Source organism: Sciurus vulgaris (genome assembly GCF_902686455.1).
Source record: "Sciurus vulgaris genome assembly, chromosome: 3".
Taxonomy (NCBI): domain Eukaryota; kingdom Metazoa; phylum Chordata; class Mammalia; order Rodentia; family Sciuridae; genus Sciurus; species Sciurus vulgaris.
Genome location: NC_136463.1, coordinates 68,626,251 through 68,641,089, shown reverse-complemented (window position 1 = coordinate 68,641,089; position 14,839 = coordinate 68,626,251). Strand labels below are relative to the sequence as shown.

The window sequence follows — 14,839 nt, the reverse complement described above, 5'->3', positions numbered from 1 at the left end:
TTTTTTTTTTTAATACTGGGGATTAAACCCAGGAGTGCTCTACCACTGAGCCACATCCTCAGTACTTTTTATTTTGAGACAGGGACCCTCTAAATTATCAGGTGGGGCTTAGAATTTTGCAATCCTCTTGCCTCAGCCTCTTGAGCCTCTGGGATTATAGGTGTGCACCACCACACCCAACTAAGAGACTGAGTAAAGAAGATTGCCCTCACCAATGTGTGGGCATCACCTAATCTGTTGAAGACCTAAATAAACAAAAAGGTGAGGAAAAGGTAAATGCCACTCTCTTTGCTTATGCTAGGCCATCCTTTTCCTGCCTTCAGACATTGGCACTCTTGGTTCAGGCTTGGACTAGAACTACACTACTGATTTTCCTGGGCCTCTGTTTGTAGATGGCAATCATGGAACTTCTCAGTCTCCGTAATCATGAAAGCCAATCTCTCGTAATAAATCTTTGTATATATCTATGTATTTCCTATTGTTTCTGTTTCTCTGGAAATACTACAAATATGATTAATGTTTTCTGGTTTCATATTCATATTACATATTTCTATAGTTTGCATGTTGAATGTCCCCCAAAGGTCCGTGTTTTAAATGCTTGGTCTCCAGAGTGTCACTAAGGGGGGTGGTGGAACTTTCGCAAAGTAAGGACTTGTGGGAGGTCCTTAGGTCACTGGGAGCATGCTTCCAAAGGGGACTATGGGACCTCAGTCCCTTCTTTTTGTCTCTTTTGCTTCCTGGTCATGAGATGAGCAGTTTTGCTCCACCATGTGATTTGGGTCTCATCGACTGGAGTTTCCAAAATTGTGAGAAAAAAACAAAACTTTTCTCTTTGTGAGCTGATTATCTCAGGTATTTTGTTATAGTGACAACACTAACTAGCACACTTTTGTCTAGTTCTTTGGTATTATAGCCTGATATTGTGAAAGACACTTTATAGACCTTCTGGATTGTTACATTTCTCCAGAGATCAGGCAGTTTATATGCAGAACTCAGGGCTCCCCATCTGTGACCCTCTCCTCCCAGATTTCCTCCTTTCATTTTCCAGTTATTTTTCTCTATTTTTCAGTCAGTAAGACTGCAGGTTTCCATCAGAGTTTTGGTAAATCCCTGAAGCACTAACCTGGGCCTATCCTCAGGTGAAAACTGAAAAATGAGAAATTTATCCATCCCATTGCCTGCTTTCTAGTGCCAACTCCTCTCTGGTTTTCTAAATACTTTTGGTCATTTTCCAGTGCTCAGGCAGTTGTTTTGATACAGTCTGCCTAGAGCTTATAATTGATATCTGTAGGATGATTGTTGTGATATGAGCTGCTTCAACTAACTGGAAGCAAACCCTCCTACAATTTCATCTTTTCTTACTCCTCCTCACCCCAACAATCTGTTCTCTAGTCATATTCAATTATTTGAAATTTCCAGAAAAGGCCTCTCTTGTCTTGGGGCCTTTGTACACACATCTTTCTCTGTTTTCCCCACCCTGACACAAGGATCTTCTACTCGTTCTTTAGGATTCAGTGTAGATGTCGCCTCTTCTGCAGAATTTTCAGTTGGGATTGATTCAAGTAATAGAAAGTTCCTTGCACTAAGAAGAAGGAAAAAGGGGATTTAAGGCAAGAGTACAAAGTATGCCCAGGGAACCCAAAGATGGAGACACAACCACGCTGCAGGAACCAGCTACATCCCAGCACTCCATTTCACTGGGGCTTTACCTCTTGTGCCTGTTCTGTCCCTCTCCCATACTCACTCAGAGGCCTAGTTTCCCTCCTGGAGTAACTTTGTTATTGTGTGCTGACTTCTTTTCTTTCCCTCTTGCTTCCCTTGTGGGCAAGGCTGCACCTTTTATTGATGTCCTTATCCCCAGGTCTTAGCAGAGTACCCAACACAGTTCATAGGTGGTGGAAATGGGAGACAAGTAAACTGGCCCCTACCATACAGCCCAGCACATGCTGAAACAGACATTTTCAAGGTGTTACAGGATACAGAGAAGACCCACCTCCCTAGTTGAAGCTTCGGCAAGAGAAACACTGATGTACTGCTTGTCCTTTGGGGATCCAAAGAAAAGTCTAAGTGTAGAGAATATCTAATAGATCCTTTCAATCCTCTGGGTCTCCACTGAAGAAAAGAGAAAATACCCTATGTATTTCTGCACATCCCTTGAAGACAGAGGAAAGGATCGAAAAATTGTAGAGCTGGAAACTTGTCCATCTGTTTCTCTAACACTTCAGTCATTTGAGATTCCTTTCAATTTCTCTTTCACATCTTGGGGAACTTTGACCATTTTCTTTCCTCAGCTTAAAGTGTTTTCCTCACCCTCTTCCCCTTGACTAACCTTTACACAGCTGGGAAGTTTCAACTTCAGTGTTACTTTCTGGAAAGGAAGGAGGCTTTCCCCTCCCGGTCAGTGCCCTGCACTCCCACAGCCGTCTGCTCTTCTTCCCTTTCTGAACACTCCACTCGCTGCTGCCCTCTGCAGGCTGTCATCTGCCACTGCAGGGAACACACTGTCTTATTCCTGACTATTTGCAGGGCTTAACACACAGCCTGGCACCTGGGAAGTGGGCAAAAGTACTGGTTACTTACACTGAATTTCAATCGTGAGTGCAACGTCCTCATTTCAGACAGAGAGAAAAACAAGGCATAGGGTTGGGGGAAGTGGATTTGCTTGTGGTCTCAAGTTAGTGACAGGACCAGATAGACCCTGGAGAGCTTTTCATTTTGTGGTTCAGTGAAGATGTGTCTCCTCTGTTTGCTTTTTTTCCTTCCAAAGTATTACGACAATCAATACAGGCATTGTTCTGATATTATCTGGGCTTCTGTTTCTTCTCAAATGTGCACAAAGTTGGAACTCTACCAAGAACATTGATCATCCCCTTATTTATTTAGTTAGTTAGTTGTAGATGGACAGAATGCCTTTATTTTATTTATTTATTTTTATGTGGTGCTGAGGATCAAACTAAGTGCCTCTCATGTGCTAGGCAAGTCCTCTGCCACAGCTACAGCCCCAGCCTGATTCCCTGTCTCTTGAGAGGGGTTCTCACTTGTTTCTCAGGCTGGTCTCAAACTCCTCAGCCTTGAAGATAGTTAGAATTACAGGTGTGTAATATCACTCTCTCTACCTTTTGTTTTTGTTATTTGGGGTACTGGGGATTGAAACCAGGGTGTCACACATTCTGAGCCAACGTTCTACACCTGAGCTACAACATTCTACACCTGAGCTACAACCCCAGCCTTCTTTATTTTTTATTTTGAGACAGGGTCTTGCTAACTGTCCAAGGCTGGCCTCAAACCTGACATCCTCCTGCCTCAGCTTCATGCGTAGTTGGACTACAGGCATATGACATTGTGCCCAGCTCCAGGAACATTTGGACTCATACAGAAAAACACTGCTTTTGAAGAGTGAAAAGTGTTTGTTTTTTTTTTTTTTAATTTTATCCAATGTTTTAATATAAAAACTTTCAAACTTACATATTTGAATGAATAGGAAAATAACCCCATCTAAACTTAATCTAGATTCATCAGTTGCTACCATTTTATACAGTACTTCTCTCTTATATCTTCATCTCTCTCTATACACACACACACACACACATACACAAATACACTGTATACATATACATACACATACACTTATTTTTGCTGAATCTCTTAGGAATTAGTTGTGACATCATTACATTTTACTTCAGCATGTAACTCCTAAGGACAGGAACATTCTTCTATATAACTACAGCATGAGTACCAATCCTATTAGTTAATATACATCCATATTAAAATTTATTCAATTATCTTAATTATGTCCTTTACAGCTATTTTTTTAAATCCAGGATCTACTCAAGAATCATAAATTGCATCTGGTTGCTGGTTGCCATGTCTTAGCCTTTTTTAACCTACAACAATTCCCAAACAATTTTACCTTTCATGGCATGGACATTTTTGAAGAGTCTGGCTGGTTGTTCAGCAGAATATACCTAATGTGAATCTGCCTGATTATTTCCTCATGATTAGATTCAGATTATTATTATTTTTTTTTTTCAAAATGCCAGATGCATGATGTTGTGGGTGCTTTCTCATTACAATGCCTCCATTTCAGATGAGAAAGTTCTGGGCCTTCAGGACATTTCAAGCCTTGCTTCTTAAGAGAGGTTGGCATATGTGTTCGTTGTGTACTATGTCCTCAGATCCTGGAGGCCGGGCACTCTGGAAGGCCCAGGGAGCAGGAAGATCCATCACAGCTTCAGTGTTGGCAGCATACCTTGCCAGGCTGGCTGCTGGCTGCTGGCTGTGGGGCACTCCTGCTGGGCAACTGGATCAGAGATAAGAACTCCTCCTTTATGCCAGGAGCTCCAGTGGGTGTCTGGTGCCAGCCAGCTCCTCAGTCACTGGGTCACCTGTTGCTGCAGCCACTCTCTGCTACTGCAGCTGCAAAAGAAATGAGAGTGTGAAGGAGGTGGCCCTGCTGGAAGGAAGGGTCAGCAAAGGGACAGGGGCACAATGATGGCGGGAGCCAGAATCAAAAATGGATTGAAAAAGAAAGGAAGGAAGAAAAGAAAAGCAAAAAGAAAATAAAAAAGCAAACAAACCAAAAGAGTGGGGGACAAAGAGGACATTCGCAGTAAAGAGGAAGAGAAAAGCAGAGAGCTGGAGCTAGAGAGAGAAACCAAAAGACTCCGACACACAGGCCCACAGAGAAATGGAGGCCCCATCTGATATGCCTTCCACATCTGCTTCTGAGGAGCTCTGGCTTTGGGAACTGGGACAGTGGAGAGAGTTTGTGTTTACACTGGTCAGGCTCAGAGGGCACAGGAGTTTCCCCAAGGGGCTGCGTGAGGTCACCTACTCAGTCTGTACTTTTCCAAACACAGAACTTCTCCCCTGTGCCCCAGAAGTCAGGCCCTGGGCCAGAAGTTTCCTGCTCTAGCTCAGCACATCTCCTGCTTTTTGCAGGGCTGTCAGCAGACAGGGCAGCCTCATGGGGATACATCTGGGGTAAAGAGGAGGAGCAACAGAGAAACAGACGGTGGGGTGGGGGTGGCGGGGGGCACCCAGGGGAAAGAAGGACACTGAAAATAGCCTTCCCTCTGGAGTGGGACAGAATCCAAAGTCCCAAGAGCTGCCCAGCAGGGTGACCTCAGCTAATAATACTAGGCCATGGTTTTCTCATGGGAAAAGGGATCAGGGACCAGGAACAAAAAGAGGTTGCCCAGTGCCTAGATAAGCTGGGCAGAGAGCCTCAAGGGTTCTGCCGGGACCAAGCTCCTCTTGAAGCTCGTGGAGAAGGGTTCTGTTAGAGGAACTTGGGGAGCAAGGGGATTTCCTGTTGATAATGTGCAGTTCTGTGTTTTCTTTGTAGAAGGAGAAGGCAACAGAAAGCGCAGAGTCAGGGCACTCTGGCGTCACAGTTGCGCCCAAGTGCAGAAACTCCTTTCTACCCTCAGTCAAAAAACCAACCCCCAGTCCTTGCTTCTCACTGAGGATGTGGAGGGGAGTCAAGGGGCGGGACAGAACATCCCGCAAACTCTCCAGCCATTCCCGCTGCTCCTTCTCACTGGCACAGGTGAGGATGAATCTCCGCTCTGGGGTGACGATGGTGAGGCCTGCTTTCCAGCGATTCCCTCGGATGCCCTTGGGCAGGTCTTCAGATACCTCATACCCCTGCTCCTTGCTTCCAAGAAAAACCTGGCCCTGCTCAAAGGCATCCTGAAAATCAAAGGCACCTGGTCATCAGAGGTCACTCTGGGGCAGAGGGACCCCTGCAGCACTGAAAGCCCTCAAGCTCTATTTTGGTAAAGGGGAGTGAGTGTCCCTGCAGGGGAACTCCAATTTGAAAGGTTAAAACCCTGAAGTAAATCACATACATCATCTGTTGAAAAGATACTTAACTTGTATGGAGAGCTCACCCGCCACCAGGAATTCAAGTGCTTTACATGGAGGAACTCAATCATCATGGGAACCACGAGCAAGGCATTCATGTTAAGCCTGTTTTTCACAGGAGGAAACTGAGGCACAGAGAGCTAAGTGTGTACTCTACCCAGGGCATGCCACTACAATGGCATGGCTGAGACTGGAGCCTAGACAACTGGCTTCAAGAGACCATACGCCTAACCATTCCACATCCCAGCCTCCTGGTTAGAAGTGAGCCCCAGAGACTGGAGGAGGAATATACTTATCTAAACACAACTGGCAGCATGTGGGAAACTCTTAACAGGCTTCTGGAACAGAAACTAACTTAGAAGCAAGGGGTACAGGCTTTCCTGACCAGGGCTCCCCAACCCTGGGGCTCCAGAAGATGAGTTTATTTATGTAAGTTGGACAAACACTGACCCACCTCTCCTTGGGGATGTCCTGGGGGAGGGACCAGGAGGGACTCTTACCAGGGGGTTCTTGTAATATAGCAGCCTCCGCTCCTGGGGATCCAAGGCAAACCACCTTTTCTTGAAAGGTTCCCTCTGCTGCAAAAGAGTAAACCTTTTACCAGGGATGACAAGGCAGGGGACAGAGGTCAGGGCTAGCCTAGACCAAGCCCAGGGCTTCTCTCTGGGGCTCTCAGACTCTGCAACTTCTTCCCAGTCACCCCCTTCCCAGCCCCTGTCTCCCACTCCACCCCCTCCCCGCTTCGCCCCTGCTGCCTCCAGGTGCTGCCTGGGGTGGGAAGGGCAGCTTCCCTCTTTCTCAGGCTGTGGACAAAGAAATCTCAGAAAAAGGAAGCTGGGGAAATCAGAAGTGGCTGCTGTTCAGCCGGGCTGAAAGTGCTGGCCTTGACCAAATCCTAACCTAGGTCAGGGGAGAGAAAACCCTGGGGCAAAAACCATGGGGAGGGGCAGTGCCCAGCTGAGAAAGGAAGAAACCTAAAGCAACCCCTTGGCCACTTTTCCAACCCACCTGAGACTTTTTTCACTCCACCCCCTAACACCTTGCACTGTCCTCTTAACATCCATCCTAGAAACACATTAAATCTTCTTTAAAAAATTGCTGGAATGCTGCCTTTTCTGGAGGATTCTTTAGGGAGCTCCCTCTGCCTTGCTCCTCCTGTCCCTTCTCTTCCCCCAAACCCTCATCCAGTCACCTGGACCCCCTTCAACCAGACTTCTGACTTTGAACTTCATCCCACCAGCATCCATCTTTCTCCCTACCTTTTCCTTCCTTCCTTCCCTTCCCTTCCTTCATAGATAAGTGGGAATAAGCAGCTGCTGGGGTGGGGGCAGGTTTAGCAAAGGGGAGCCAGGCCGAGTGTGAGGGAGTGAGTGCTGGCACCTGAACCCAAAAGCTGTCTCCCCAGGGAGCCCCTTCTCAGCTCTGCTTTCCAGAGATAGGGTCAGATGGACGGAGTTCAGAGGAAAGAGCTGATGATGGGTGATGGGGGTTGGGATGCCCTCCCGAGAGGCTAAGCTTAGTCCCCACTCATTCCTTCAGCCCAGGAGCTCACAAGTACTGGTTTACCTTCTCTCCCTCCCTCTCCAACCCTCTTTCCTCATTTCCCCACCTCCCAAATTCTGCCCTGTTGGTGACTGGGACAGGGCCATGTAAGTCCCCAAGGGAGTGGATGAGTGTACCTTTGGACCAGTCTTTTCCATGAAGCCTTGTTTGAGGTAGTTCCTGGTGAGGAGGGGCACGAGCTGGGGAAGACAGACAGAGGCTGACCCCCTACTCACACCCTAGGAGTTCAAGGTTCCCCACTGAACTTGGCTCCCAGACAAAGGGGAAGTTTGGAATGGGGAAGGATGTGTACTCATGGTTTACGGGGTTATATTTGGAACATGCACTGGATGTAATATTGATATTTCAACAAAGCCAGTCAACAGCACCCCAGATGTTTGCAGAGCTCACCAGCATAGCTGGGTCTTAGTTTAGGGACTTCACAGGAATGGACTCAGGTGAGGCCACGAGAAGACCCTCTTGGTGTCAGGGAGCATTTTCCCAGAGTCTACTGTGTATCAGGATCTGGCTGCAATCTTCAGCCACCCTGTAAGGCAGATCTTATTGGCCTCATCGTACATCTGAAGAAATCCAGCTGAGGAGAAGTGGTGGGGAGGTTCTCTACTCATGTAGCTGGTAGCCTGCCTGGGACTGACAAGCACTCGGTTGTACACTTGCCACCACGCTATGATGCCAACATGTAAACATGCCAGATCCTCTAATCAGGCCTCTGACCGAGACTGGTCATTGGTAGGGAAACTGATCAGCAAAGATGGGAAGCCAGCTCCAATGAAACAAGGCTGAGAACCTGTACTTTGTCCTCCCCTCCTCTTGGTTAGCATTCAGCACTCCCAACTCCCCACCCAAGGGAGCAAATATGAGCCAGCTCTGGGTGCTGACTCAGCACACCAACTTCCAAGGGCCTCCAAGAGATAGGCAGGGCCTTACGGGAACTGCACCCAGGGAGCTGTTGTCTCAGTGAAATCACTGGGCTACTGGAGTGAACCCTAACCCAGACACTAACTCCCTGCAAGCTTTGGAATTGAGGTGCATTTAGATTCTCATAGAGGGTCAAAGAGTTAGGAAGAAGAAAAGTTCAGGATTAACATGGCCTCTCTACCTCTATCACTTAAATATTCCTCTTAGAGGAAAGCTTAAAACAGGGACCAGACCACAGCACCTCAGAACTGGATGAGATCCTGAAGATGGTCTGCAAAATCCACACAATATGAAAGCAGATGCTCAGAGAGGTGCCATGACCTGCAAGTCATTGACAGAGTGTCCATGAGGGACCAGGCCTCCTGGCTCAAGGCAGCATCCTCTGCCCCATGCCACATGGGCTACCCCAGCCAAGCCTGAGGACAATCCAAATGAAGTTCTCAGGCTCACCATTACCTTGGCCTCTGCAGGCAGACCTCTCCTTTTATATTGCAGTGGGGAAGATCCCAAGGCCTTCCTGAGTCCAGAGCATCATAGGGAAAAGGGCGTATGTTAGCACAGGAAGAGCACCTTCCATTACTCACTTGACCTTCCTGGGACTCCATTTCTCATCTGTAAAATGGGAATACTCACCCTGCCTAACTGGTTGCAATAATAGATAAAAGGGATTACAAGATAAAATGGGCTCAAAGCATTTTGGAAAACAGTAGCTAAGGATCATTTGCACATTTTAGGGGAAGAAGGGATCAGAAAGAAATACCCAATGGCTGAGCCCCTTGACACTACAGATAATGGACAGGTGTCCTGAAGGGCAAAAACTGACCTGATTTTTAGAGTCCATTTTGTCCATAATCCTCCAGCCTCCCCAGGAAAAAGCCTTTGGCTTCCCTCTGTGGTGCCTAACCCCCGAGTTTCAAGGCCTTGCCTGCAACAAACCTAGTCTGGCCTTAGGGATCAGTAGATGAGAAGAGCGGGTGGCAGAGAGGAGACTTAGAAGTTGGGGTCCACATTTAGCTCACCTCAGACTCTGGTAGCTCGGGGTAGGCCATTTTTAAGTATTGCAGACGGGCTGCACGGAGGGCATTGAACCAGTCCACTATCTCCTGTGACAAAGATGCAAAGGAAATAGATAACTGGTCAGACAGGTCTGGGTGGAGGCTAAGGCTGGTGGCAGGTTAGGGTTCTCAGGTTTGGGGCAAATGCATTGAGCACACACATACACCACATAGTGCCCTAAGGTCATCCTGGGAGGACTAGGTCAGAGCCCCAGGGGCTGCCCTGAGCAAGTGGGAAGCCACTGACAGGAGGGACTTCAGGGCTGTGGGAAGGAACTCAGGTGAGTTGCATGGAGTTACACACATGGCTCAGGACACTGCTTTTCTCTTTCTAATGCTGGAATCTTGTTTAAATGTAGACTCAGATGCAGAAGATTGGGTAGGACTGAAACTCTGCATCCTTAACCTTAAACTCTCAGGTGACATGATGCTGAAGGTCAATGGGACATCCTTTGAGGAGCAAGGGTTTTGGAAAGCATTATTCTGGAATGTTAAAGACCAGCTTTGGGGTGAAGGACAGTACCTGGGGATGCTCCTCAAGCAGGGACGCTCATGGCCAGAAATGCAACATAGGCCACAGCTGGCTGGACCTTCAAGCTGTCACCTTGAGAAAATGCATCCCTCAGCAGTGTTGGCCACCAGCATTTCACCTGGATAATTACGGGTCCTGTGGCCTTGCTCTGCTGCTTTCCAACTGGTCCTTGCGGGCAGCCAGAGTGACTGTCTGGTTAGTTCCAATGTCTACTTCAGGCTCCTTGGAGTCCTCTCTACTACCCTCAGTTCTTCAGCATGACTCACTCTGCCCTCAGAGCTCTTTCCACACAACATTTTCAATCCCTCCAACTCATGCTATCTCCTCCTTCTGGCAGACTTGGCCTCACCCACCTCCCTCCCACATACATTTTAAGTAGAACATTCTACTCATCTTGCAGGTCAGTTTAGATGTTATAATAGATTTTGGGGTGCTTGCTTAGCCAACCCATTCCTCTGAGCACTCCCCCGCCATTTCTATCCCCATTGCTACTACAATCCTATCCTTCCTTGGTCACAGCAATTGGACCAGGACTGGACCAAGACAGAGGCTGGACTGGGTTTACCAGATTCTTTCTCCCAAGAATTTGGAATTGGGAGGCTGAAAGACACGTTCAAATAGCTGCAGTGCTGGACTTTGATGTAATACGGTGATTGAGAAAGTCACTTGAATATGGCTTCAAAGGAATGAAACAATTTCCACTTATCTCCCCTAGGTCAAGGATGAGGAACTATTATTCTGAAATTCCTAGCTCTTGTCCCCTGGTTTGTTAAGAACTTTCTGGGGTCTCAGGCACTAAGGGAATGGGGCCAGCCCAGAAGAACTCATCCAGGTCACCATTTTATAAGGTCTCTCCAGTCATGGACTGGTGGCCCTGAGACAAGAGAGATGACTGATTCACATTTCTTGCTAATCTTGGAAATGAGGCCCTTGAATTTAGAGAAACAAAAAAGTGTGATACTACTTGACCCCTGGTCATACCTGTTAAAAAGAGTGTACTAGTCTGGGGATATAGCTCAGTTGGTAGTGTGCTTGTAAGGCAAGCACAAGGCCCTGGGTTCTAATCCCCAGTACTGCAAAAAAAAAAAAAAAAAAAAAAAGAGTGTGTACTTTGTCCCTCCCTCTTTCACCCTCTCTCTCCTGTCATTTTCTCTTCCTCTCTCTGCCTCTCTGTCTCTCTCTCAGGAGGCCTGCTTTTAATCTCTCAGCAGGCCCAGGAGGTCCAGCAATACTTCTGTACCTTTTCTGTTCATGCTCCTTTAAACCAGATTGAGTATGCGCTTTTTTTTTTTTTTTTTTTCGGTGCTGGGGATTGAACCCAGGGGTGCTTTACCGTTGAGCTACATACCTAGTCCTCTTTATATTTTATTTAGAAACAGGGTCTCACTGAGTTGCTTAGGGCCTCACTCAGTTGCTGAGGCTGGCTTTGAATTCATGATCCTCCTGCCTCAGCCTCCTGAGCCACGGGGATTACAGGCCGGGCCACTATGCCCTTTACACCATGGCGGTGTGCTCCTTTTCAGCAGAGTCACCCAATTCTTAAGTAGAAACTTTCCTCTGGAAAGCCTTTTTGACACTCTCCCTGCTCCACATCTTCTGTGTGTCCCCAGCATGACCCCCACCCATCACAGTGCATAGTCAGTACCTGGTTCCCTGTCCCTCTCTCTCCCTAGACTGAGAGACCGATGACTCCGCCCCATTTATGGCGAACCCTAGACACCACAGGGGTTCAATAAGACTTTGTTTAAAGAGTGAGTTTGTAAATGAATAAATGACACAGGTGTGAACTTGACCATAAGACTTTGCCCTTTACATGTGCTACAATCATGAGCAAATAACAACTATAACAAGTTTGTAATACATATAATGGTTATGAAATACTTTCACATCCATGGTTCATGGTCACTTGGCCCTTAAAGTCCCTCTGAGAGTGGGTGCCAGAGTCCAAAAACAAGTAGACTTGAGAGGGAAAGGACTCACCTCAGCAACACAAGGGAGAGCAGCAGAGAAAGGGCTCTAACTCTGACTCCCAACCCCTGCCACTAGGCACCCGGGGAGACTATGGAGTCAACTAAGGAGTCTGTGAAGGCGGCTGACGGGGTGACCCATGGTCACCATCCCAGTGTGAGTCTCAGAAAGGGCTGGTCCCTGCATCTGGTTCCTGACTCCTACTGCTAAAGGTTATGCCACCAACAGAGGCACAATAGGGTGGTAAAATGGGTACAGGACCCAGAAATCACTGGCTGTGTGACACTAAGGTCCATTCCTCAGGAGCAAGGGGCAACATTTCCATGGTTGTTATGAGGATTAAGAAATGCTGTAGGGGCTGGGGTTGTGACTCAGTGGTAGAGCGCTTGCCTATCACACGTGAGGCACTGGGTTCGATTCTCAGCACTGCATGTAAATGAATAAAATAAAGGTCTATCAACATCTAAAAAAAAATTAAAAAAAAAAAAAGAGGGGCTGGGGGGATATAGATCAGTTGGTAGAGTGCTTGCCTCACAAGCACAAGGCCCTGGGTTCAATCTCTAGCATGGCAAAAAAAAAAAAAAAAAAAAAAAAAAATGCTGTATACAATCACCAAGAACAGCAGTGTTAATAGACACTCACAAAATGTAAGCTCCCACTACCCTCCACCCCCACTTAGCCTCTCTGCTCCCTGTCCCGTCATGTGGTCAGGATCTGACCCTGCTTACTCTCTTGTACTTGGACTATTGGCCTTCTCTTCTCTGGGCTGATCTGTAGACCATTAAGTAATGCTTCTCAAACTTTCATGTGTTTTGGGATCACCTGAGGATCCTGTTAAAGGGAAGTTTCTAATTCAGTAAGTCTGGGATGGACCTGAGACTTTGGTTCTAACAACTTCCCAAGTGATGCCAATGCTGTTGGCCCAGGACAGCAGCTGAGCAGAAAGGTCCTCGTCTGATTTAGCCATTCCTCCTTCTATATTCAGAACTTCTGGCCCTACCTGGATTTACCATCCTTGGGCATAGTCCCTTCTGCTAACTGGACTTCCATGGGTGACTGTGCACTGTCCACCACCATGGCGCCTGACGGGTTCCTCTCCCACATCTCACTCTGCCTTCCTCAGAGCTCTGTCTCATATTAGAAACTGAAAATAGATTAAGGCAAGCAGCAGCAGCAAGTCTCAAGAGGCAACTGAGCACTGTGAAATGAGCAAGGGTGGGCGAGCGGGGCTGGCAGTGGGGTGGGACTCCAGCCATCTCACCTTCCCACTCTCATGGTACACGAACAGGTTCCTGATGTGGTGCTCTCTCCTGTAGGTGATCTGCAGCCCATGGGGGTGCCCGATCTTCTCTGTCTGGAAAGTGGCATTCAAGTCCTTGATGCTGATGATAGCTTTGGGGCCTTTACTCTGAAACAGAGAAAGAAGATACTCAAGTTGCTGAGAGTCAACAGGTGACTTCTCATCACCTTCACCAAGGCCCTTAATGCAAACAAACAAACAAACAAACAAAAAACAATTATAACTCTGGACTTTAAAGTTCTTGCTCTGACACAGATGCAAAAATTCTTAATAGAATATAAGTGAATTGTATTTGATAACACGATAAGAAGACCAAGGATGGCAAGGATGGTTTAACATATGCAGATGATATGATTCTATACTTAGAAGATCCAAAAAGCCCCACCAAAGGACTGCTAGAGCTAAAAAAACAAATTCAGCAAAGCAGCAGGTTACAAAATCAATGTACAGAAAACAATAGCTTTCCAATATACCAATAATGAATGACTTAAAAAAAACCAATGTGTTACAAGAGTTACACAATAACTTTAAAAAAAAAAAAAACCTAGGAATAAATCTAATCAAGGACGTGAAAGACTTTTACAGTGAAAATTTATAGAACATTGAAGAAAGAAACTAAACAAGACAAAAGAATATGTTCATGAATGGGCATAATTAATATTGTCAGAATGGCTGTACTACCAAAAGCAATAAACAGATTGAATGCAATCCCCATCAAAATACCAAGAATACTAGAAAAAGCAGTTCTAAAATTCATTTGGAAGAACATAACACTGAGAATAGCCAAAGTAATTCTAAGGCAAAAAAATCAATGCTGGAGGCATCACGATATTTAACTTCAAATTATACTACAGAGCTATTGTAACCAAAACTGCAGGGTACTGGCATAAAAATAGATGCACAGACCTATGGTACAGAATAGAAGATACAGAGACAAACCCACATAGATACAGTCATCTGATCCTTGACAAAGGTGCCAAAAACTTGCATGTGAGAAAACACAGTCTTTTTAACAAATGGTGCTGGGATAAGGTTCTAGAATAAGACCCTTATCTTTCACCTTCCACAAAAGTCAACTCAGAATGGATCAAGGACCTAGGAATTAGACCAGAAACTATGCAACTCCTAGAAGAAAACTTAGGGTCAACAACACTACAATGACTTTCTCAATAGGACTCCTACAGCTCAAGAAATAATGCTAAGAGTTAATAAAGGGATAGCACCAAATTAGAAAGCTTCTGCGCAACAAAGGAAACAATTAAGAATGTTATCAGAGAACCTACAGAATAGGAGACAAATCTTTGCCTGTTACTCTTCAAAAAGAGAGTTAACATCTAAAATACATAAAGAACTAAAAAAAAAAAAAAAAACCCAAGAAATAATTCAATTAATAAATGGGCAAATCAACTAAGTAGACTCTTGTCAAAAGAAGATATACAAATAGGCTGGGGCTGAGATTATAGCTCAGTGGTAGAGTGCTTGCCTAGCACATGCAAGGCACTGGGTCCAATTCTCAGCACCACATATAAATAAGTAAAATAAAGGTCCATTGACAACTAAAGGAAAAAAAAAAAAGAAATACAAATGGTCAAACAGAGGAAAAAATGTTCAACCTCATTAGCAATTTAGGAAAGT

The 14,839-nt window shown here is 46.0% G+C and overlaps 1 protein-coding gene across 2 annotated transcripts in view; it reads right to left on the bottom strand.

The window, feature by feature from the left end:
- Positions 1-3,958: 3,958 nt before the first annotated feature.
- The window catches only part of ADAP2 (ArfGAP with dual PH domains 2), a 32,733-nt gene continuing 21,852 nt past the window's right edge, over positions 3,959-14,839 (bottom strand). Inside the window, exons 6-11 of one of the 2 annotated variants that reach the window (XM_079130503.1) lie at positions 13,166-13,312; positions 9,369-9,452; positions 7,548-7,610; positions 6,369-6,446; positions 5,466-5,694; positions 3,959-4,416 (exon numbers count right to left, since the gene is read on the bottom strand). In XM_079130503.1, the coding sequence (XP_078986629.1) occupies positions 4,382-4,416; positions 5,466-5,694; positions 6,369-6,446; positions 7,548-7,610; positions 9,369-9,452; positions 13,166-13,312 (636 nt within the window). In that variant the 3' untranslated portion in view covers positions 3,959-4,381. The remainder of the gene's footprint in view (positions 4,417-5,465; positions 5,695-6,368; positions 6,447-7,547; positions 7,611-9,368; positions 9,453-13,165; positions 13,313-14,839) is intronic. The other variant, XM_079130504.1, reaches the window with a different exon arrangement.